General features: G+C 43.4%; 1 protein-coding gene across 3 annotated transcripts in view; it reads left to right on the top strand.

Annotated features, from left to right (window-relative positions):
* The first annotated feature begins 3,526 nt into the window (after positions 1–3,526).
* The window catches only part of ANKRD52 (ankyrin repeat domain 52), a 232,663-nt gene continuing 211,202 nt past the window's right edge, over positions 3,527–24,987 (top strand). For all 3 annotated transcript variants that reach the window (XM_077483380.1, XM_077483382.1, XM_077483383.1), the window contains exon 1: positions 3,527–3,711. In XM_077483380.1, coding sequence (XP_077339506.1) covers positions 3,685–3,711 — 27 coding nt within the window. In that variant the 5' untranslated portion in view covers positions 3,527–3,684. The remainder of the gene's footprint in view (positions 3,712–24,987) is intronic.

Below are 24,987 nucleotides of genomic sequence, written 5' to 3' on the forward strand. Positions count from 1 at the left end.
ATCCTCCCCACCTTAAGACTCCTGGGATGCATGACATAATTTGCCTAGGCATGGAAAGCAGGAAGTAACTGAAGAAAAAGTTAGAAGTAAATATGATATACTTTCCTATCTGTTTATTAAAGTGGTGTTGCCACCAAAAATATAACCTAACTCGTATGTGCATCAAATGGTCTTAATAAAATTAATTGGATAATAAAAAAAATTTTACTTACCTATTTCTTGCGGTTGCTAGGTGGTCCCACGAAATCTGCCTCTTCCATTGCCCGGGCTAAGAACGTCACTTCCCTCGGCAGCCCGGCTCGCTGAGGCTCCTGGGAGAAGTATGACACCATTTCCCAGGATGCCTTGGGCATCACTGAGGGCTACAATCGCGTTATTTCGAGACCGGAAGTGACGCGATTGCATGTGTAATTTGGCGCGGGACTTCCGTCGACAACAACCGTTGTCATGGCAACCGGAGCAGAAGACGGCGCTCGATATAGCGCTTACTGCGCATGCGCGAGATTTAATCGAACGGGCGGTGCATGCTGGTCTTTTATCAGCGCACTCTCCCGGAAGAGGATGCCTGTGGGCTTCACATGCCCACAGGCAAAATGACAACCGTCAGGAGACGGTTTTATAAAATCGTTTTTAATAACAAAACAACATGCTGCTGGATGTAAAAAAGTAAAAAGTAAGTGTTAGATTTCATTATAATAAGGATTGCCAGTATGCCAAAAAAAAAAAAAAAAGATCAAGACAGTGGAATCCCACTTTAATGGTAGCAGCATAAGGATTAAAAAAATAAAAAAGTAAATTTGATTTTGTGAAGTTCCACTTCAGGGAAAGCAAGTGAAGATTCAGGAATTTGTATCATTAAGGGCACACAGGCGCCGCCCCCTCTACGTAGAATGGATAGATTCAGGCATTGCATGAATCTATCCATGGCTGTCGTCACCCCCTATTTAGGCATCCGCCCCTTTTTAGGGTGCCTGAAATACAGCAGCGGGAGTGTTTTTTTTGAAGCACCTGATTAGAGCCATAGGTTTCAAAAAAGGCGTACTCGGAGCGCAGAGCATTGCGCACAGAGCCCACTTGGGTGTGTTAGAAAAGCAAATGAATATTTGCTTTTCTAACACTGAAATTCCTGTTGGCCAATCAGGCAGAGTGGGTCTGATACCCACCACCTGATTGGCTGAAAGGACAGGCGATGCTATTGGACGTGTAGCGGCCATAACCCGTTGTAAGGCGGCCTTGACTTACTGGGCTTACCGGTTACCACCGCTTGGCTTGTTCTTCCATGTCTAGGGGTTCCCAGGGTTGATACCCAACAACTTGAATGCTGACACAAATAAAGTCCTTTTTTTTAAAGGGTTTATTTTGCAGTGATAACATCCAACAACACAGTCTCTCATGGGAACAGAGGGCACGGGTGAAGAACTCAGGAACCTTGAACTGCAGGTCAATCAAAGTCTCTAATTCCACCCAGAGAGTAGCCACTCGCAGCTGGGTACTTCAAGGCTGAACAGATCTCTAGCCAGAGATCATGGAAGTCAGCACATTGATTCAAACTTGGAGCAATCCTATGAACGTGTACAGGTTGTAACTAAGGGTGAACAGGAACCCTTTTCCTCAGTACCTGGAACATTCTCAGTCTCCTTAATAGTACTGGAAAAAGCGTGGATTCGTCAATGTCCTTCCCAACTCAGTAACCAGGCACTTCTCAGGATGCCACTTGTTGGCCCTCCTCCGAAGAGTCCTCCCCGGTCACTTCCACGAGCTGTGGTGCCCCTCCAAGCCGAGAGCACCCCTGGACATCTTAAATCCTCCCTCAGTTACTGCGCCTTGGACCAGCCGGTTCCGAGACTCGGAAACGGACAAATCCCTACCCCTGACCAGACGGGTCTATTGTGGGTAGCTAACAGGAACATGTTGCGGGATGTCGGACACCCCAGGACCGGGACCCCTCATGGGGCTACCCCGGTCCTGGTTAAAGAACAGACCTCACGGGCCTCACGAACTCCTCTCTCTAAACACGTGACCCCAACATCTTAAGTACCCCCTCCCAGACTCCACATTGAGGCCTGGCACTCCCGCTGATTGGTTCCGAGAGGGCTGATACCCAAAACGTCCAACCAGGCCTGGTTCTGGCCTGTCATGTGCACCTCACCACACACATGACCAAGCAGAACTTCCAACATAGCCCAGCCAAACTGATGTCAAAGTCAACCTACATAATTAACCCTCAGAACCCCTACTGTTCTGAGGCAAAAACTAAATTTACACCTGTGTGACACTTTAGCCAAAATGTCACCCGCTACAGACACATAGCAGGAAGCCAGAAGAAGAGATGCAACGAGGACACGGCTCGCCATTGCCTGACCCGCCACCAAGATAGGGCAAGTGCCAGTCAGACAGGGTGGGGGTTACAGTGGCTGCATTTGATGGGACACAATGGTGGCATTTGATGGGTCACAGTGACGGCATTTGATGGGTCACAGTGGCTGCATTTGATGGGGCACAGTGGCAGCATTTGATGAGTACAGGAGTGCCATTTGATGGGCACAATGGCGTAATTTGATGGCACAGTGGCTGCGTTTGATGGCAGAGTGGCAGCAATTGATAGGCACTATGGTGGCATTTGATGGGTCACAGTGGCTGCATTTGATGGGGCACAATGATGGCATTTGATGTGCACAATGGGGGCATTTGATGGGTCACAGTAGCGGCATTTGATGGGGCACAATGGTGGCATTTGATGGGTCACAGTCAGGGGCAGACTGACCATTCGGCCACTGCCTGAGGGCCCCATGCCCCTAAGGAGCCCCATCAGGGTTGCCAACCTCAGTAAAACCAGGGACAGTATATAAAAATCTGTGTTTTTTTTACATCTGTCTCTGAAATGTCCCTCACCGCCATCCTTTTGGTCTAAAAATCCCGAGATTATAGCTGCCCCACCTCTCCAGTACCTTCTCAGCCAATAGAAACATGTCTCTGTATACTGTGTGTGTGTGTGTATACTGTGTGGCCCCATAATCTCTGATTGCCTGTGGGCCCCATGAGTTGCCAGTCCGCCCCTGTCACAGTAGCTGCATTTGATGGGGCACAATGGTGGCATTTGATGGGGCACAGTAGCTGCATTTGATGGGGCACAGTGGTTGCATTTGATGGGTCACAGTGGCTGCATTTGATGGACACAGTGGTGGCATTTGATGGGCACAGTGGCGGCGTTTGATAGCACAGTGGTTGCATTTGATGGCACAGTGGCCGCAATTGATGCTTTGTTTTTCTGTATTTTTCGAAATTTTTCATTTTGTTTATGGCCCCCAAAAAAAAATTTTTTTAGCACCTGCCGCCACTGATTGGGAAAGTTATCACTGAACCGTGTTATAGGTATCACCATAGGTTTGTACTTTTCCGTCAACGGCTCCACACATTTGTATTTGTTTACCATGAAGTTCTATTGTGCACCGGCAGGCGGAGCTGTGTCGGAGTTTAGAATGTAAACGAACCGTCTTACTCTGGCACAAGCAGCAGAGGGAGCTGTCTGCGCTGTCAGTAGGCGGGCCTTGGCTTCCCGCAGCAATAAGAAAAAGGATCGCGGTAAAGCGGCGCAGAGTGGGTGCTTTGCAGCGGCCTTCTCTAGTCCGTCCTGCGGCCGATACCGCCTCATGAAGGGATATCCATGCTGACTGACCGCAGGACATGGGAGTCCTCGAAATCACAGACCAGGTGAGCCGCGCTACGTGCAAAGCCGTTGAGCGCAGGTTTGCGGCCTAGTCAGTGCTGCAGGCCTCGGTGTGTGGAGACGGCTCTGCGATGGGGAGGGCGAGTGTAGTCATGGTAACCGGTCCCTTGTACGGGCTTATGTGGCCGGGGTGGGGGCCTGTGGTTGTACAAGGAGACCTACGTGTGTACATTGTCAGCTGCGTGATACTGCGGGGAGGGAGGCCTGGCCGGGCTCCATCGTCTGCGGGGCCCCAAGCTGGCCTGGCTCTACCCGCTTCCTGCACTCACCTGTCAAGAACAGGGGGTGGCGCTGCGCTTTGGTGACAGGCTGCAACCTCATCGTCTTCCTTTCTCTATGTTTATCAGGATTTCCGGCCTCCACACTGGCTGCAGGGCCCCTGAGGGATGAAGGGCTTTACACAGCAAGTCCAGCCTCTCTACATTCAGTTATATTTGGATAGCCACTTCTCATGTCATTCACATACGTTGTTACCCCTTGAGCTCCTCAAGGTTTTGCCCCCTTTATCACCAAGGTGTGTGGTGAAGTTGTTGTTTGTTTTTTTTTTTTTTTTTTTTTTCTGTTCAGGACTTTGCAACTTTAAATCACTTAAAGTGGTTGTATAGTCAACATTTTAACTTTTACCTACAGGTAAGCCTATAATAAGGGCTTACCTGTAGGATAAAAAATAAAATTAAAAATCGAAACCTGTACGGTTTAGGAGACATTCCCCTTGCAATGAGCCGCTGACTGCGCTGTCAGTAGGAGGGCCTTGGCTTCCCGCAGCAATAAGAAAAAGGATCGCGGTAAAGCGGCGCAGAGTGGGTGCTTTGCGGCTGCCTTCTCTAGTCCGCAGCGGTGCATGCGCACAGGGGATTCTCGGCTGGAAGCCCGGCAGACGCCGCACCTTGCCGGAAAGAAGTCTCCCGCTCAGAAGTGACAATGTTGGTGCCGAGATACCCAGAAGACACACCAAGGCAACGTGTCAGCTACCTTGGTGTGGACCAGGTGAGATACTGATGCCTCGTTCTAAGGTAAGTATTTCAGTTAGCGGACCTGCAGCTGTTGCAGAGCTACAGGTCCCATGAGGCATAGTAAGACCCTGACGGCCACAATGACACCCAGAGGTCCGCTAATTACATATCCTTGGAATATAGTGTGTATATATATATATATATATATATATATATATATATATATATATATATATATATATATATATATATATATATATATATATATATATTTTTTTTTTTATACTAGTAATGGTAGCGATCAGCAACTTATAGCAGGACTGCGATATTGTGGCAGACGCACTTTGCGGGAAACGGCATTAATACAGTGATCGGTGCATATTTTTAGCACTGTTCACTTAGGGCGGCAACTAATGATTATTTTCATAATCGATTAGTTGGGCGATTATTGTTTTGATCAGTTAATAACCATAAAAAAAAAAAGTGTCAAATTGACGTTCATTTTCAACCACAGTGATGGGAAAATTTGGAAATAATAGAAAACTTCTCGGTCAAAGGAATTTTCAGACAGTGTATGTGGTTTTCGTTACGAAATGAAGTAAAAATTTCAAACAAAATTCTTTCGTTCAGCGAATGTACAAAGATTTTTCATCTGAATATTCTCACCTGAAAATTGATCCGTGTGGCCAGCAGAAGGCAGTTTTTGCTTTTGATCTGTTTCTGCAGTGCTTTTTGCTGTGCGTTTTGATTTTTGCGCATGTGATTTTACGGCAATTTGCGTTTTTTTTGTGGGGCAGATTAAAAAACACAAATTGCTGCAAAAAACGCATTACATTCTTTTCTGCAGCTTCTCCATTGAAGTATATTGAACCAAATAAGCACCGTTTTGTGTTTAAAAGTACCTGATCCTTTCTAAATATGCAGCGGCTGAAAAAAGCAGATAGGAATGTGTCCCATAGGAAACCATGTAAATGAACTGTAGTGCATTTCTGCAAAAAACACAGATGTGAACCAGGCCTAAGACGTTTACTAACATAATGGGGGTTAAAAATACTAAAATTAGCCCTTTATAGTACAAAAAAGCAGATAATCTCTAAGGGGTTCATTTTTTTTACTGTAGAACAGTGAAAGTATTATTTACCAGTACAAAAATATAATCACTACTGTAAAGGGCTCATTTTAGTTTTTTTAACCCCATTATGTTACTGGCCAATTAATCGATTATAAAAATAGTAATCTATTAATTTCATAATCGATTAGTTGTTTCAGCCCTACTTTCACTGTACTAATGACACTGGCTGGGAAGGGGGTTAAACACCAGGGGCGATCAAGGGGTTAACTGTGTACTAAGCCTGTGTTTTGTGTGCTGTATGTGCTGCTTTTACTAGGGGAAGAGATGAATCTTAGTTGTAGAGGAGAATCCATCACCTGTCACAACGGTGATTGTTCTTTGTTTACACAGGTGGATCCCCATTCTGTGTTACCATTGATTGGTGGGTGCGGGAGGAATCGCTAAGCAGTGGGACTTGTGCCCCCTGCAGGTGGAAATGCAGAAGCGCGCGCGTGTGCCGCAAAAAGCCACTAGACTAAATCAGGGCTCGACAAAACCCGGGCACCAGGTCGAATTTGCGACTAGAATTAGCGAACTGGCGCCTGGGGCAGCACAGCTGGGGGTATGCTGTCTCCGCGGACCCCCACGGCGCGATCGCGTCGGGCCGCGCCGCCGCCGGCCGGTAATTTAGCCCCCGGCTTTGAGGTCTCCTATGGTTCGTTCTGGAATCGGGCGCCCTCTTGTGGTGGCCGTTGGAATTACAACCAGCAATGCTAATGGATGCAATGCTAATTTTCCCTGCCTGCCAGCCTATCTTCCTTCCCTTTACTCAGAACCCCTAAAAATTATATATATATTTTATTCTAACACCCTAAAGAATAAAATGGTGGTCGTTGCAATACTGTCTGTCACACCGTATTTGCACAGCGGACTTACAAGCGCACTTTTTTGGGGAAAATGTATTTAATAAAAAAAAAAAAAAAAAATAAGACAACAGTAAAGTTAGCCCAATTTTTTTTAATATTGTGAAAGATAATGTTGCGTCGAGTAAATCGATACCAAACATGTCATGCTTCAAAATTGCGCCCGCTCATGGAATGGCGACAAACTTTTACCCTTTAAAATCTCCATAGGCGACATTTAAAAAAATTGTACAGGTTGCACTTTCTTTTTTTTTTTTTTTTTTTTTTTAATTGGTTTTTATTGAGAAGAAAATTTTCTTTTAACAAAAGGAGAAGCAGGTTGCACTTTATAAGTTGCAGAGAAGGTCTGGGGCTAGAATTATTGCTCTCACTCTACCGATCGCAGCGATACCTCACATGTGTGATTTGAACACCGCTTTCATATATGCGTTCGCTTCTGCACGCAAGCTTGGCGGGACAGGGCGCGTTTAAAATATATATTTTTTTATTTTAACTTTTATTTTTATTTTTTTCACTGTTCTTTAAAAAAAATAAAAATAAATGTGTGTCACTTTTATTCCTATTACAAGGAATGTAAAAATCCCTTGTAATAGAAAAAAGCATGACAGGTCCTCTTGTATATGAGATCGGGGGTCAGAGAGACCTCACATCTCATATTTACACTAAAATGCAATTTAAAAAAAATTTGTCATTTGAAAAAAATAAATAAAATGTCCCTCTAAGAGCTATGGGCAATGACTTGAAGACAGGTGAGGGGCTGGGGGCTATCTTCCCCCTCACTCGTCTCCATGTCAGGCCAGGGACAGGTCCAGATCGCCGTCACGGACCTGGCTCCTAACTTTTTTTAGCTGGCTCCTAGATTCCAAGCAAATTTGTCAACCCCTGGACTAAATTTAAAAGTACAAAATCAGAGGGAGGGGGTATCGTCGTAATCATCCCAAATTAGTCACCAAAAACAAGGAAATTGACTATTGGTATCAGTAGGGCAGAATACATATTTGAATAAAAAATGTAAGTTTATTTATACAAAAAAAAAAACAGGATATCCAGACATAACAACGTTATGTTTAAGACAGAACAATATAAAAATACAAGGGTGGTTTATTACTAATACTTGATGTGCTCCAAGAATGGAGACAGAAGATATAGTAGGTCCTCACGGATCATATGGTCCGCTACGTGTTTTGCGGAATGCTACCTCTTCACCAGGAGGCTAACGTCTAGCATGAAATAACATATTATACATAGAGATCAAGGGTACAAAAACCACATGCTTAATACAGAGTACAATTGATGAATGGGGAAGAAACGGGGTTTACTGACGCGTAAGCCCATACAGAGGGACACAGCCAAGGCACCACCAACGTTCCCCCATGATGGATATGGGGGATGACTATAAGTGGATGGGTTTATCTTCTGCAGAAACAAAATTTAAAATAAGTTTGTGTATTGGTACGTAAAGGGCCGAAGGGAAGATAAAACGTTAAACAAGGGAAAAGAAGGGGGGGGGGGGGGGGATGTGGGAAGGAAAAGGGAAGAGAAACAAGTGGTCTGGGGGGTGTCCATTTCCTTGGTTTTTGGAAACGAATCTGGGGAATTGTCTCCTCTCCCAATCTCGTGCATGTGTAATATATACAGTATCTCACAAAAGTGAGTACACCCCTCACGTTTTTGTAAATATTTTATTATATCTTTTCATGTGACAACATTGAAGAAATGACACTTTGCTACAATGTAAAGTAGTGAGTGTACAGCTTGTTTAACAGTGTAAATTTTCTGTCCTCTCAAAATAACTTACCACACAGCCATTAATGTATAAACTGCTGACAACAAAAGTGAGTACACCCATAAGTGAAAATGTCCAAATTTGGCCCAAAGTGTCAATATTTTGTGTGGCCACCAATATTTTCCAGCGCTGGCTTAACCCCCTTGGGCATGCAGTTCACCAGCGCTTCACAGGTTGCAACTGGAGTCCTCTTCCACTCCTCTGAGCTGGTGGATGTTGGAGACCTTGCGCTCCCCTATGGTGGCTTTATGGTCTTGGCCACTGTCCTGCAGCTCGGTTTCAGGGTCTTGGTAATCTTATAGCCTAGGCCAGTGATGGCGAACCTTGGCACTCCAGATGTTTTGGAACTACATTTCCCATGATGCTCCTGCACTCTGCAGTGTAGCTGAGCATCATGGGAAATGTAGTTCCAAAACATCTGGGGTGCCAAGGTTCGCCATCACTGGCCTAGGTCATCTTTATGTAGAGCAAAATTTTTATTTTTATTTTTTTTTCAGATCAGAGTTTTTTACCATGAGGTGCCATGTTGAACTTCCAGTGACAAGTATGAGCGAGTGTGAGCGATGAAACCAAATTTAAGCCCTTGTACACACGGTCGGACATTCTGACAACCAAATCCGACAGATTTTGTCAGAAACTGTTGCATACACACGGTTGGACAAAGTTGTCTGAAAATCCGATCATTCAGAACGTGATGACGTTATTTTGTTACGACGGGACTACGTTCAGGCTAGTAGCCAATAGTTTTGGTCTAGGAATTTGATCTGAGCATGCATGGCACTTTGTGCGATCGGAATTCTCTACACACAATTGGACAAAGTCCGATCGGATCATGTTGTTGGGAAATTTTATAGCCCAGCTGGAAAACTTGGTCCGTCTGATATTCCGATGGAGCCCACACACTGTCGGATTATACGACAACACAGTCCTATCGAACATTGTCCATTGGAATATCCGACCGTGTGTACAAGGGCTAACACATCTGCTCCCCATTCACGCCTGAGACCTTGTAACACTGAGTCACATGACACCGCGGGGGAGATGTCTAATTGGGCCCAAATTGGATATTTTCATTTAATGGGTGTACTGACTTTTATTGCCAGCAGTCTAGACATTAATGGCTGTGTGAGTAATTTTGAGGGAACAGCAAATTTACACTTATACAAGCTGTACGCTCACTACTTTACATTGTAGCAAAGTTTAATTTCTTCAGTGTTGTCACATGAAAAGATATAATAAAATATTTACAAAAAGGGGGGTGAGGGGTGTACTCACTTTTGTGAGATAGTGTGTGTGTGTGTGTGTGAGATCCTGCGCACAGCTGCCGCCCTGTAGCAGTAAGACTGCTAAAGGGCTTTCAGCAAGTCGTTTACAGGGATTTGTAAACCCTCGTAGTTTTTCTAACATTTTGTAGTGCAGCACCTTGACCGGCGGGGGTCCGGGCGTGACGTTATGATGTCACGTCCGGGCCACAAATGTAAACAAAGACGCGATCGTGGCTGGAAAGCATGGGATCGTTACTTGTGATCAAAAAAATGAACGAGAGAGTGTAAAAAAATAAATTAATTTAAAGCGCCCCGATCCCCATGTGCGTTTGCTTCTCTGCGTGAGCACATGTAAGTCTTGCCTACATATGTAAACGCAGTTTAAACCACTCTAAACTGGTAACCTGTAAAAAAAAAAAAAAAAAAAAAATTTAAAGCATCGCCTATGGAGATTTTTAAGTACTAAAGTTTGGCGCCATTCCATGAGCGGTCGCAATTTTAAAGTGTGACATGTTGAGTAGCTATTTACTCAATTTAACTCTATTTAACATCATCTTTCACATTATACAAAAAAAATGGGCTAACTTTACTGTTTTGATATATTATTTATTTTTTTTATTCCAAAAAAGTGTTCGAAAATTGTTGTGTAAATACCGTGCAACATAAAAAGTTGCAACGACTGCTATTTTATTCACTAGGTTGTCTGCTAAAAAAAAAAAATTGGATTTTTTTAAAGTGTATATTGATTGGATTGTGTGAAAGTTAGTTTCTACAAACTATGGTATGTGTACTGGACTTTTTATATTTTTTTCATACTAGTAATGGTGATGTGGTGATCAGTGACTTATAGTGGCCTGTGGTGATATGGCAAACAATCTGTCTCTGGGTGGGAACTGACATTAATAAAATGATCATACTATACACTGTCACTGTACAGATGACATTGACTAGGAAGGGGGGGGGGGTTTATTTTTACCAAAGACAAGTAGCAGAATACGTTTTGGCCACAATTTATGAAGCAATCTGATTTTATTGCATACAGTGCCTTGCAAAGGTATTCACAACCCCGGCTTTATACCTATTCTGTTACATTACAACCTTTTTAGTTCAATGTATAGTTTAAGTTGGTGAAGTAAAATTTTTAAAAAATATACATAAAACAATTTTTCAGAAAAAAACCCCCCAAAACTGATAATTGGCATGTGCGTATGTATTCACCCCCTTTGTTATGAAGCCCATAAAAAGCTCTGCTGCAACAAATTACCTACAGAAGTCAAATAATTAGTGAAACGATGTCCACCTGTGTGCGATCGAAGTGTCACATGATCTGTCATTGCATATACACACCTTTTTTTTTTTTTTTTTTTTTTTTTTTTTTTGAAAGGCCCCAGCCGCACACCAAAACTCATGGACTGGGGAAGGAGGGCATTAAACAGAGGCAGCACAGAGACCTAAGGTAACTGGAAGAGCTGCATAGTTCCACAGCAGAGACTGGAGTATCTGTACAAAGGACAACAATAAGTCATTTGCTCCATAGAGTTGGTCTTTCTGGCAGAGTGGCCAGAAGAAAGCCATTACTTTCAGCAAAAAAACAAAATGGTACATTTTGAGTTTGCGAAAAGGCATGTGGGAGAATTCCAAAATTTAATGGAGGAAAGTACTCTGGTCTGATGAGATTTAAAATTGAACTTTTTGGCCATCAAAGAAAACTGGTGCAAACCCAAACATCACATCGCCCAAGGAACACCATCCTCACAGTGAAACATGTTCGTGGAAGCATCGTGTAGAGGTCGACCGATATGGGTTTTTCTCTGGCCGATGCCGATATTTAGAAATCATGGCGGCCGATAGCCGATATATGATGCCGATTTTTTTGGGCCGATATGTTAGGCCGATTTTATTTTATTTATTTATTTATTTTGAATCCCCCTTGATCTAACACACCTTTCCCACTGGGGCGTTTTAAGGCGCTTTTGGGCTAAAAATAGCGCCTGTAAAGTGCCTGTAAAATGGCTCCCCTGCAGTCTGTGTGAAAGACAGAGTGCTTTCACACTGAGGCGATGCGCTGGCAGGATCTTAAAAAAAAGTCCTGCAAGCAGCACGTTTGGAGTGGTGTATACCGCTCCTCCACCACTCCTGCCCATTGATATGAATGGGCACCACTGCCGAAGCGCATGAAATGCGATTTGGCAGCGGTGCTTCATGGGCGCATTTAACCTCTTCCTTGGCCGCTAGCTGGGTTATATGTGCCCCACTAGCAGCCAAATAGCACCGCTAAAATGATGGTAAAGAGCCGCTAAAACTTGCGTTTTACCATCAACGCCTGCCCGCTCCAGTGTGAAAGCGGCCTTCATACGTGATACAGAAAATTTCTTACACTTAAACATTTATTAAACAAAACAAACCTCCAATCAGTTTACTTGTATGTATGATTTAGATTAAAAAAAAAAAAAAAAAAAAATATATATATATATATATATATATATATTAAATAAAAACAGGTAGTCAAAACTTTTGGACAAAAAAAAAAATGGGCTAACTTTACTGTTTTTATTTTATTTTTATTTTTTAAATGGTGTATTTTTTTTCCCAAAAAAATGCATTTGAAAGACCTCTGTGCAAATGCCGTGTGACATAAAATATTGCAACAACCGCTATTTTATTCCCTAGGATCTCTGCTAAAAAAATATATATAATTTTTGGGGGGTCTAAGTGATTTTCTGGCAGAAAATACAGGATTTTTTACTTGTAAGCAACAAGTGTCAGAAAAGATTTAGTCTTTAAATGGTTAAACTGAGAACTTCTACACAGAGATGACTTCATTCATTCAAGTGTAAACATTGTATCATTCTGTTCTTTTCTTGGCAGCCTGCCCAGAGTGGAGGAAAGGGTTGCTATGACGACTCAGTCAACTTAGACCATTCTATACAGAAGTCATTTCAAAGTCCCGCTGTAGTTCTAAATCGGCTTTTTATCAGCACAAATCGGCCGATGCCGATTATTTAAAAAACGGCAAATATCGGCCGATATATCGGCCGGCCGATATATCGGTCGACCTCTAGCATCGTGCTGTGGGTGTTTTTCAGCAGTCGGGACTGGAAAACTGGTCAGAGTTGAGGGAAAGATGGATGGTGCTAAATACAGGGATATTCTTGAGCGAAATCTATGTGTGATTTGAGGCTGGGACAGAGGTTCACCTTTCAACAGGACAATGACCCCAAACACACTGCTAAACACTTGAGTGGTCTAAGGGGAAACATGTAAATGTGTTTGGTATGGCCTAGTCAAAGCCCTAACCTCAATCCAATAGAAAATCTGTGGTCAGACTTAGAGATTGCTGTTCACAAGTGCAAACCATCCAACTTGAAGGAGCTGGAGCATTTTTTGCAAGGAGGAATGGTCAAAAATTCCCAGTGGTAAGATGGGGCAATCTCATAGAGCAGCGATATGCAATTAGTGGACCTCCAGCTGTTGCAAAACTACAAGTCCCATCATGTCTCTGGGTGTTATGCTTGTGGCTTTCAGCCTTGCTATGCCTCATGGGACTTGTAGTTCCGCTACAGCTGGAGGTCCGCTAATTTCATATCCCTGTCATAGACTTACCCAAAGTGACTTGGAACTGTGATAGCCGTGAAAGGTGGCTCTACAAAGTGTTGACTTTAAGGGGGGTGAATAGTTATGCACATTGAGTTTTTCTGTTATTGTCTTATTTGTTGCTTCACAATAAATAAAATCTTCAAAGTTGTAGGCATGTTCTGTAAATTTTAAATGATGCAAGTCCTCAATCCATGTAAATATTCCAGGTCGTGAGGCAAAAAAAATGCCAAGGGGGTGAATACTTTTGCAAGGCACTGTATGCTTTAAAAAAATAAATAAAAAAATAGCAAGCCCCTTGCTAAATGGCAAGCAAGCCTCTTGCTATAGGAGCACCTGTGCATGCTCGCTGCTCTGCTGGCCCTGCCCCCTCATCATTGGCTGTGATTGACAGCAGTGGGAGCCAGTGCCTCCTTTTTTAGGGCCAAAAACACACATTGGGCACCTCCTAGTATTTTTTTCCTGAGGCATGAAAGCCCCGTGCACAGGTATGAATGAGCTACATAAAAAAAAAAAATATATATATATATATATATATATATATATATATATATATATATATATATATATATATATATATATATATATATATATATATATATATATATATATATATAATCATTTATTGAAAAAAAATACAATTCCACCTTCATGATGTTGGACAACATATGGTAAACTACACAGGTGAGAACAGGGGGTGTTGTGTGTGCTGTAACAAATGTCAATGCAGGTATCCAATACTAGGGATGAGCTCTGGTGCGTTCGCACAGCCCACATGCAGAGCCCGTCAGGAAGTTAGCGCTGTGTGAATCGCAGGCAGTGAGACATTTCCTGAAGTCAGTGCTGACTTCATGGCGGGCTCTGCACGTGGGCTGTACACGCCGCAGCTCTTCCCTATCCAAGACTATGCCTTCGAGATGCAGCTCGGTGTCCATTATTGGAAACTGCTTATTCTACCTAGCAACATGGCTTCTTATTTATTAAAAATAAATAAATGACCCCCCCCCCTTTTTTTTTTTTTTTTTTTTCAGATTTTAATTGAAATGCTTTAGGAGTAAACATCTATCTAAAGCTGGGTTCACACTGCAGCGGTTTATGAGAACTGATGTGGTTCGCACCGCACTGCAGTGCAAATCACATCCGATCTCTGTGCGATGCGAGTTCAGCCATACAGATAGTATGGCTGAATTTCCATCGCACACGGCCCAAACTCGCACAGGACCCTTTTTTTGGTCCGCAGCAGAATCAGATCGCATGGGTGTTCACACCATGCGATCCGATTCCTGTCTGAGTTTGCAGATCGCACTGCGATATGCCAACTGATCTGGGGGTGTCATTAACGTTTCACTAACACTCCCAGCAGTTCGCATAGGGCAGTGTGAACTGCCGCCGGGAGGTATGCGATGCGGGAACCCGCAGCAGATTTGCGGCGCTCCCGCATCGCTGCAATGTGAACCCAGCCTAAACATGGTTTTTCTATTTTAAGATAAATAACTTTTTCGTTTTTTTTTTTTTTTTTTTTTTTACATTGTTTTGCAAATCTATGTAGACTACAAACTATGATTGTTTTGAAGAGAAATGCATCTGTAGCAGGCTCTAAGTGTGAGGAGAAAGGGCAAGCAGTAGAAATGAAAGTCAAACCGTCTAAGCAGCTTATAAAACTTGTGCTCTATCTGCACATAGGTTGAAGTGCTTTATTCCTCCCTGGAGGAGCAAAATGGCAGCAGGCCATAAGAGACCCAGTTTGGGAATATTTACTAACCTGATAGCTTATTATTCTAAATAGGGAACCTTCATTTTGTTTGCAAATATTAGACCCCTTTCACACTGGGGTGCTTTGCAGGCACTACAGCGCTAAAAATAGTGCCTGCAAAGTGCCCTGTAATGGTGCGTTGGCAGTAGGGCTGCAACTAACGATTATTTTCATAATCGATTAGTTGGCCGATTTTATTGTTTTGGTTAATAACCTTTAAAAAAAAGAAAAAAAAAAAAAAAAAAGTGGGTCAAATTGATGTTCATTTTCAACCACAGTGATGGGAAAACTTAGAAATAATAGAAAACTTCTTAGTCAAAGGACTTTTCAGACAGTGTATGTGGTTTTCCTTCAGATATTACATTTCATTTTAAAAACAAGTGAAAATTTCAAACAAAATTCTTTCAGCGAATGTACAAAGATTTTTTTGTCTGAATATTCTCATCTAAAAATCAATCTGTGTGGCCAGCAGAAGGCTCGGTACACACCTGTGCAGTTTGCTTTTGATCTGTTTATGCAGTGCCTTTTGCTGTGCGTTTTGATTTTTGCGCACATGATTTTACTGCAATTTGCATGTGTTTTTATTTTTTTTATTTTTTTTTTGGGCAGATTAAAAAACACAAATTGCTGCAAAAACACATTACATGCTTTTCTGCAGCTTCTCCATTGAAGTATATTGAACCAATAAAGCACCATTTTTGCATTAAAAGTCCCTGACCCTTTCAGATGTGAACGTGTCCCATAGGAAATCATGTAAATGAACTGTAGTGCATTTCTGCATAAAGCACCAATAAACACATACATGTGAACCAGGTCTAATACGTTTAGTAACATAATGGGGTTAAAAAAAACAAAAATTAGCCCTTTATAGTAGAAAAAGCAGATAATCACTATAAGGGGGTTCATTTCTTTACTGTAGAACAGTGACTGTAATATTTACAGTAGCGATTATTTGCTCTTTTTGCATTATAAAGGGCTCATTTTTTTTTTTTTCCCCATTATGTTACTGCCCGATTAATCTATTTCATTTCATAATCGATTAGTTGTTTCAGCCCCAGTTGGCAAGCCGCTAAAAAAAGTCCTGCTAGCAGTATCTTTGGAGCTGGGTATAAACTGCTCCTGCCCATTGAAATCAATGGGGCAGCGTGGTTATAACGCTGGCATATCGCTGCTTTTTAACCCTTTCTCGACCACTAGCGGGGGTTAAAACTGCCCCCCTAGTGGCTGAATAGCGGCGCTAAAACGACAGTAAAGTGGTGCTAAAAATAGCGCCACTTTACCGCAGCCCCTGCCCCAGTGTGATAGGGGCCTTAAAGAGTGTAACTACCAGCAGGAATGAGTCTTTACATTTTAAAGAGCACCTGTCATTTCAGATCCATCATGGAAGTGCCTGTTAGCGGGCATCCACTCACCTGCTGCCGCTACGTCCCTCACCTTATCACTGCCGCATCACCAGCCATCCCATTAAAGTTAAAGGGACTGGCTGAGTTAACAGCAGGTCAGAGGAGCCGCTGCAGGACAGAGATGACAGTTGATCTTTAACCACTTGCTTACTGGGCACTTAAACCCCCCTCAGTCCCAGAGCAATTTTCAGCTTTCAGCGCTGATGCACTTTGAATGACAATTGCGCGGGCATACAACACTGTACCCAAATGAAATTTTTATCATTTTTTTCCCACAAATAGAGCTTTCTTTTGGTGGTATTTAGTTACAGCTCGGAGTTTTATTTTTTGCTAAACAAACAAAAAAAGATGCAAAAAAAAAAAAATAATAATCATGTTTTAATAGTTTGTTATAAAATTTTGCAAACGGGTCATTTTTCTCCTTCATTGAAGTGCGCTGATTAGGCGGCACTGATGGGCTGCATTGGTGGGCACTGATGGGCTGCATTGGTGGGCACTGATAGGCTGCACTGATAGGCTGCACTGATAGGCATAGTTAAGGCGGCACTAATAGGCACAGATAAGGTGGCACCGATGGGCACAGATAAGGCGGCACTGATGGGCAAAGATGGGCACAGATAAGATGGCACGGATGGGTGGCACGGATGGGTGGCACGGATGGGCACTGATAGGTACCACAGATAGGTGGCACTGCTGGGCACTGATGGGCGGCACTGGGGTGCAGCACCTTTGAGGCAGATTGTGGGCACTGTGGGTGGCACTATGGGCACTGACGGGAGGCACTTACTTTTATTCAGGATGGCACTGCGGTAGGCAGGTGGGCACTGGCAGGTGGCAGATGGTCCCTTGTATTGCTGGCCGTGATCGGGACTGATGTCCCGATCACGGCCGCCGGTGATCGGGACTGATGTCCCGATCACGGCCGCCGGTGATCGGCTTTTTTTTTTTTTTCTCCTCGCGCTGTCAGCGCGAGGAGGAATAATAGCCGATTACCGGCTCCGTTCTATCACATGATCAGCTGTCATTGGCTGACAGCTGATCACGTGATAAGGGGTCGGGATCGACCCCTTGCACGGATCGGTGATCAGGCGAGTCTCATGGACTCGCCGATCGCAGAGCGCGCCGCGCGTGCCCCTCAGGAGGCGCGCAGGCCGCTCGTACACGGGACGACGTCAATAGACGTAGTCCCGGAAATGTAGGTCCGCGCTAATGCCGTCATTTGGCAATAGCGCGGATCCCAAGTGGTTAAAAATGATTTAAGTCAAATCCACCCTAACACCTTTTAGCTGTTTGCTTTCATTTCATTCTAGTTATGGCTAATGCAGAGTGTAGTCTGGTGTGTTGTGGGTGAATGTGCTCATAATGATTTGGATTTGTGCTGCTTGCTGGCAAGCTTGGGACTTCTTTGGGGGAGGGGATTCGGTGTGAAAGCACTAAAATTATTTTTGCCAGTCTTCTCTAGGCTGCATGAACTTGTTTAGGCTCCATTCATATGAGGAAATCCACACGCTGCAACTTCCAGCTTTTTAGATTTTGTGGATTCCTGTGACTGGAATTGATTTGTGTGAGACGCTGCGGTGACTGTTAGCACAACCAAGGGATTACCTGCGGTATTGTGGCTGGATGTACTTTGTACAACTACGTATGATCATCACAGATAATTCTGGGCTACAGTAACAAATGCCAGCAGCTTTTCGCACACCTTTCAATTCCAGCTACAGAAATCCGCTGATTCTTACCACTGGAAATTGCACTGCTCACGTGAATGGTGCTTAGAGAACATTGGTAAACTGAGTTTCGGTGCTCTTTGCACCTAATCCTTTTTTATTTTCCCATTTTAATTTTTTTGTTTCTGCCACTTTTTTCATATCTTTTATCCTTTTAATGATTGACATTTTTTCACGATTGCAGACTCCTTGCTTTGCTTTTCTTTCAATTTGCAAATTTTTGTTTTGCTTACTTTATGATTTTTTTTCTTAATTTGCCTCTGTTGCTCTTTGTCATTACTGGGCACTCTCGCCCCCTTCCTGCCCAGACCAGTTTTCAGCTTTCAGTGCTGTCACACTTTGACAATTTGTGCGGTAATGCATCTATGTACCCAAATTAATAATTTTTTTTTTTTTTTTTACCCCTTTTTTAGAGACCGACTTTCTGTTGGTGGTATTTAATCACCAGTGGGTTGTTTAGCAATAAAAAACAAAAGACCTAAGATTTTGAGAATCTTTTTTTATTTTTTTCCTTAGTTTCCGATTTTTAGATTTTGCAAATAAGTCTTAATACTTTTTCTTCTTCGCTGATGAGGCGACACTGATTATCAGTGTATACAGTGCGTTGATAGGCTTGCCGGTTATAGACGGTCCTTTCCTCCCACAGACCCAGCACCTGAGGAAAGGACTAACCATGACCAGCAAGTCTGTTTACATGTGATTGGACGCACTGGTCCCAGAGCATGCCCGATGCACACACCAATAACAAACGTGTCATGCTTGCTTGCTCTGTGCAGTGGTTCTGCTTGGAGCAGCCCATATCCTCCTCTTCTTGGGTCCCCCACCAGCGCTCCTGCCCCTTCCTCCTGTCGAGTCCCAGACAGCAGAGGCACTCATGCACATCACTGGATTGAGATAGGGCTCAGGTAAGTATTAGGGGGGCTGCTGCACACTTTTATCTTAAAGCGGTTGTACACCCACACATCTTAAAAAAAAAAAATAAAAAAATAAAACGGACTGCGACATTATGGCGGACACATCGGACATTTTTGGGACCATTGTCACTTTATACAGCGATCAATGCTATAAAAATGCAATGATTACTGTGTAAATGACACTGGCAGTGAAGGGGTTAACCACTAGGGGGCAGTGAAGGGGTTAAGTGTGTCCTAGCGAGTGATTCTAACTGGGAAGGGATTAGACTTCAACACACAGGACAGTGATCACAGCTCTAGATGAGAGGGAGAGAGAGAGAGAGCTGTGATCACTGTCCTGTCACTAAGCAGACTGGGGAAATGCTTTGTTTTCTTCCTCTCCGTGACACGATCGTGGACATCTAGTCCGCGGGACCCATGCTCAGAGACCCCGGCGGGCGGGTTCCCTCAACACCGCTCCTTAAAGGGGACGTACCTGTACGCCCTTTTGCCTATCAGTGACATTCTGCTGACGTGGTAGGTAAGCCATATAAAATAGCTTTTTTTTTTTTTTTTTAAATCTGAGCGTTCCCTGGTGCTTTTGTGACTGCTCAACTCTCTCCTCTCCCCATCTGACAGATACAGCAGGAGGGGTCGAGAGCTCCTGCTGACATCAGCCTGGAGGAGAGAGCCGAGGAGTCACATGAGCACCAGGCAACGCTCTGAAATAAGATAGATATCGTTTCCTTTTTTTTTTTTTTTGGCAGGCTAAGGGCTCTGATCCAACGATCAAAAAGAGACATTCCTCATGTTAAATTAAGTTTCCAGAGGGTTGGAAGAAGACTTTGTGTCAAATTTGCATTGACTCCTTAGTTAAGGAACAAGCTTTTTCTGCATGCAGAGATTTAATCACATCAGTTAGGAAAGGGCTAGATGCTGCTATCCAATCTTTTCGCTCTTCTCTTACCACACCATCTCGGATTTGGCCAACTATCTCAGGATCCTCTCAGGGCTCACAATTGCCCAGCGGTGGAGGCTGAAGCTGGTCCTCCTACCCAAAGGGAGCATTCCCCCTCTCACTCCAGGGAAGAGGAGGAGGAGTAAGGGCCAGAAGATGCACCTTCAAGATACAAACTGTCCTTAGAACAAGTAGACAGTCTGTTGAAAGCAGTCTATGCAACATTGGGTTTAGGTGAAGAAAAGAGAGAATTATCGCTGCTTGACCAAATGTTTCACTAAGCCCTGAGAGTCGCACTTTCCCCCATGCATGCAGTAATCTTTTAAGCCATCAAAAAGGAATGGGCGGATCCAGACAACTTTTTTCCTAAGAGCACATAAAAGACACTTCCCCTTCAGTGAAGACCCAGAGGCGATTTGGAACAAAGTTCCTAAATTGGATGTGCCATTTTCCCAAGTTTCCAGATTGACGACTTGGCATTCGAAGACATGGGAATATTAAAATATTCCATGGACAAAAGGAAGTATCAACAGCTTAAAAAGGCTTGCCACTCCATCATGGGCAACCTCAAACCGACTGGCTACTACCTGCATTTCTAGAAACGTGGAGTTCTGACTAAATCTGCTAAAAGCCCACGTTATATCAGATTCACCCAAGCAGGAGATTCTGGATTCTTTTCAACCCTAGCAGCAGCTGTGGCTTACATTTCTGATACATCTGCAGAATCGATAAAGATGGCTAAATCTGCGGCCTTAGCTAATTCAGCCTGGAGAGCCCTATGGCTGAAGACCTGGCCAGGAAACACAGCATCTAAAAATAAATTGTGTGGGAGATCTTTTATTCAGTCCTGATCTAAAACCTGAATCTAGGATCGTTGATTAAACAGGAAAATATTTTTAATAAAAAAAAAAAAAGCAGCCATTTAATAGGCTTTTTGACCTTAGAAACAGGGCAATAGGCTTGAAGAGAAGGCATTGGTCAGCACAAAGGGGTAAAGGCAGAGGGAATGTCCTCTTCCATCCTCCTGCCCCAACCAATAAATTTCAATGTCTTGTTATTGCCAGTGGGAGGAAGGCTTCAGGAATTCCTCACTGGGAAAGCATGACGGAAAACCCCATTTATTCTAGACATTCTGACCCAGGGATACAAAATAGAGCTTTCGGATCTTCCTCCAGAAAGATACTTTGCAACAAACCTGCCAAGGGACACAATAAAGGCCCTAGCTATGAAGAACCTGTTAGGGGATCTGATGCAACAGGAAGTTGTGTTTCAGGTATTTTCAGAGGAATGTTATTGGGGGTTTCTATTCCCATATTTTCCTGATAAAGAAACCGTTGGGAAGCTTTAGTCTCATTCTCAACTTAAAACTTTTAAACATGTCAGTCTGATACAGGAGATTCTGCATGGACTCCATTATTTTTATTTAGTTTTTATTTTTTTTTCGGTCAAATCTTAATAGCTGCTTCATGGCATCAATTCACTTAAGAGATGCGTACCTGTATGTGCCTGTAGCCTCTCGGTCTCATAAGTACTTCAGGCTTGCAATAATATGGGGAAGCATTTACAATTAAAGGCCCTCTCTTTTGGTCTTTCATCCGCCCCACGAATATTTACAAAAATGTCAGAAGTTCTTGCCTGTAAAAGAAATTGCGGTAATCCCTTATCTGGACAACCTCCTCTTCTTTGCCCCTTCCAGAGAAAAATTGCAAGTAGACCTGGCCAAGGCCCGTAATCATTTGGAAGCCTTGGGCTGGATTGTGAACCTTCAGAAATCAAATTTCAATCCAGCTCAGAAAGTTCTAGGGTATCAAATTGATTCTGCAAAACAAAGGGGTGTGTGTGTGTGTGTGTGTGTGTGTGTGTGTGTGTGTGTGTGTGTGTGTGTGTGTTTTCTTTTTTTTTTCTTCTGGTAGACCCGGAGACTTCAATCATATTATGTCAGCCCTGGGAACCTCAACTTCGACAATGCTGGCCATTCAATGGGCAGGGCACCATTTCAGGCAGGCCCCTCAAGCTTTCTCTTAAAGGTTTGGGATTACAACCCAGAAACTTTACACACAAAAGTAAACCTCCCCACCAGGGTCAAGAGGACCCTTTGGTGAAGTCAGTCAGTTTTGTCGAAGGGCTTACTATGGTCTTTTCTGACAGCCAAGAGTCATGACAGATGACAGCAGTTGGGGATGGGGTGTCCACTGGGATCAAAATATTGCACGGAATAAATTGGAAAATTCTGCATAGAGATCACGGGATGGGGGGGGGGGGGTTGAATCATAATCACAATTTAACGATTAATTGTGCAGCTCTAACTGGTGTCCTAATCCATCTCTACTCTGTCCAAAAACAGAGGTATTAAAGAGGAACAGTAATCTGCTCACATAATTTTTGTGAAAAAACAAAACAAAAACATCCTCCCTCCACTAAGTCTGGCTGTAACCATTTTAACTGGGCAGCTGAAGCTGCTGCCTTTTCACTTCCCGGATTTACACTGACACACAGAGGCAGCCCTGCAGCTTTCATTGGCCCTCTTATGACTCATCCACCCTCCCTTCCTGGCAAACATTCTCAGAGAGCTGTGCATGAGGTCATAAGCCTAGGCTTTTTACCAGACAAACGGGAAGTGGGCTGTATATGGTATTTACTACCAGAAAAAAAGTTTTACTATCCAAAGTTAAAACAACAAGGGCAGAAGATTTAATGGATGAAAAGATGAAAAAATGACTCGAGGTCCGCTTTAAACTGCCTATAGCATGATCTGTGAATGAAGGAGAATCTGACCTGCCACCGGATTATCTCCCCCCATTCACACATGGTCTTGCAGGCAATGCAAACCTTTAAAGTGATTGTAAACCCTTACATGCTGTACACCCAGTGAAGTGACTGGCCTCAGGTGATACACAGAGATTAAAACCAATCCTTCAATGTAAGGTGTACCTGTTAATCTACAGTCGTCTTCTATGCACCCATTTAAAGTCCAACACTTTACAAAGCTTGTCTGAGTTGTCAGAAAAAAGAGGGTGGAAAGCTGAAATTACACTCTCCAGAGCTCAGTGAAGAGAGCTCTGAGAGGATTTAAGGGACACGCCACCCTTTACACAGCTCACAGGTTATATGCTGGACATCCCCCCCCCCCCCCCCCCCCCCAATTACACTTTTTTATTTAATTTATTTATTTTGCACTCTTGGTGTCGGGAAAACCAGTGAGAAGTGATTCATGCAGAAAGTAGAGGTAGGAAGCAGCAGACAGAAATTACTTGGTGCTCTTAATTGAGACAAATGCGCACTGTAGGGGAATATGGTCTGCTCATATTTCATGTCTAAGGTTTACAACTACTTTAACCACTTGACCTCTGATTTACTCCCCTTCATGACCAGGCCACTTTTTTTGTTATGACACAGCTTTACTTTAACTGACCATTGTGCAGTCCTGCAACGCTCTGCCCAAATAAAATTTTTTAAATTTTTTTATTTATTTTTTCCCCCACGAATAGAGCTTTCTTTTGGTGGTATTTGATCGTTGATCACTACTGTGTGTTTTATTTTTAGTATTTTTTTTTTTTCTTGCGCTGTAAACAAAGACCAATCGTTTTGAGAAAATATATATATTTTTTTTTTTTTTTTTTTTACTTTCTGCTATAAAACCTTTCTGCTGTAAAAGCTTTAAAACTGCTCCCCTGCAGTCTGTGTCAAAGCTGGAGTGCTTTCACCCTGAGTTGTTCTGGCAGGACGATAAAAAAAAAAAAAAAAACTCCTGCAAGCGCCATCTTTGGAGTGGTGTATATACACCGCTGCTAAAGCACCCCTGCCCATTGAAATGAATGGGCAGCGCTCTGTGGGTCATTTTAACCCTTTTTCAGCCGCTAGCAGGGGTTAAAAGCAGTGCTTTATCATTGATGCCCCAGTGCGAAAGCAGCTTTCATCAATTTAGGTCTGTTTCTGGAGAGACTTGGAGGGACTGTGGAGGACACTAACTGACACTTTGTGGGGAAACGGCACTAATGCAGTGATCAGTGCTAAAAATATGCATTGTCACTGTACTAATGGCTGAGAAGGGGGTTAAACATTTAGGGCCAACAAAGGGTTAAATGTGTCCCTATGTGAACAGAATCCAACGCCCCCCCCCCCCCGTTTTGGGGTTTAACCCCTTCTTCAGGTGATGTGAACTGAGTCAGCAGCCTCCCAATTTGGCAATTTGGATTATTGTTATCCTGTATCTAACTGCGTTTTTTTTTTTTTTTTTTTTTTTTTTTCCTGCTTTCCGGAGCCCTCGCTGTGTGGGTTTTTTTGCGGAGCACTTCTGCTGGCATCTAATGTCCCCTCCGAGTCTGTTTCAGGTCCACTGGCCCGTGAGCAGTCACCGGCTGCATCCCTTGTCAACACCCCCTCGGGAGATCCAGGGGTTGAACCATCCATCCAATCAATCTGGAAGGGAAGTGCACCTTACCATCTATTGAGTTATTGAACACTAAAGTCTGGGCTTTGGCTAGGCCACTAAAGGACGTTCACAGAGTGGTCCCATAGCCACTCCTTTGTTATCTTGGCTGCATGCTTAGGGTCGTTGTCCTGTTGGAAGGTGAACATTTACCCCAGTCTGAAGTCCAGAGCACTCTGGAGCAGGTTTTCATCAAGGATGTCTATTGCTGCGTTTTTCTTTTCCCACGATCCTGACTAGTTTTCTAGTTCCTGTTGCTGAAAAACATCCCCACGGCGTGATGCTGCCAAAACAATGCTTCACTGTAGGGAAGGTATTGGCCAGGTGGTGCCTGGTTTCCTCCAGACATGACGGTTGCCGTTCAGGCCAAAGAGTTCAATCTTTGTTTCATCAGACCAGAGAATTTTGTTTCTCATGGTTAGTCCTTCAGGTAGGTGCCTTTTGGCAAACTCCAGGCAAGCTGTCATGTGCCTTTTACTGAAGAGTGGCTTCTGTCTGACCGCCACTCCACCATATAGTCCTGAT

Source organism: Lithobates pipiens, unplaced genomic scaffold (assembly GCF_037356315.1).
Source record: "Lithobates pipiens isolate NorthernLeopardFrog02 unplaced genomic scaffold, aLitPip1_a1.2 Scaffold_16, whole genome shotgun sequence".
Lineage (NCBI taxonomy): Eukaryota > Metazoa > Chordata > Amphibia > Anura > Ranidae > Lithobates > Lithobates pipiens.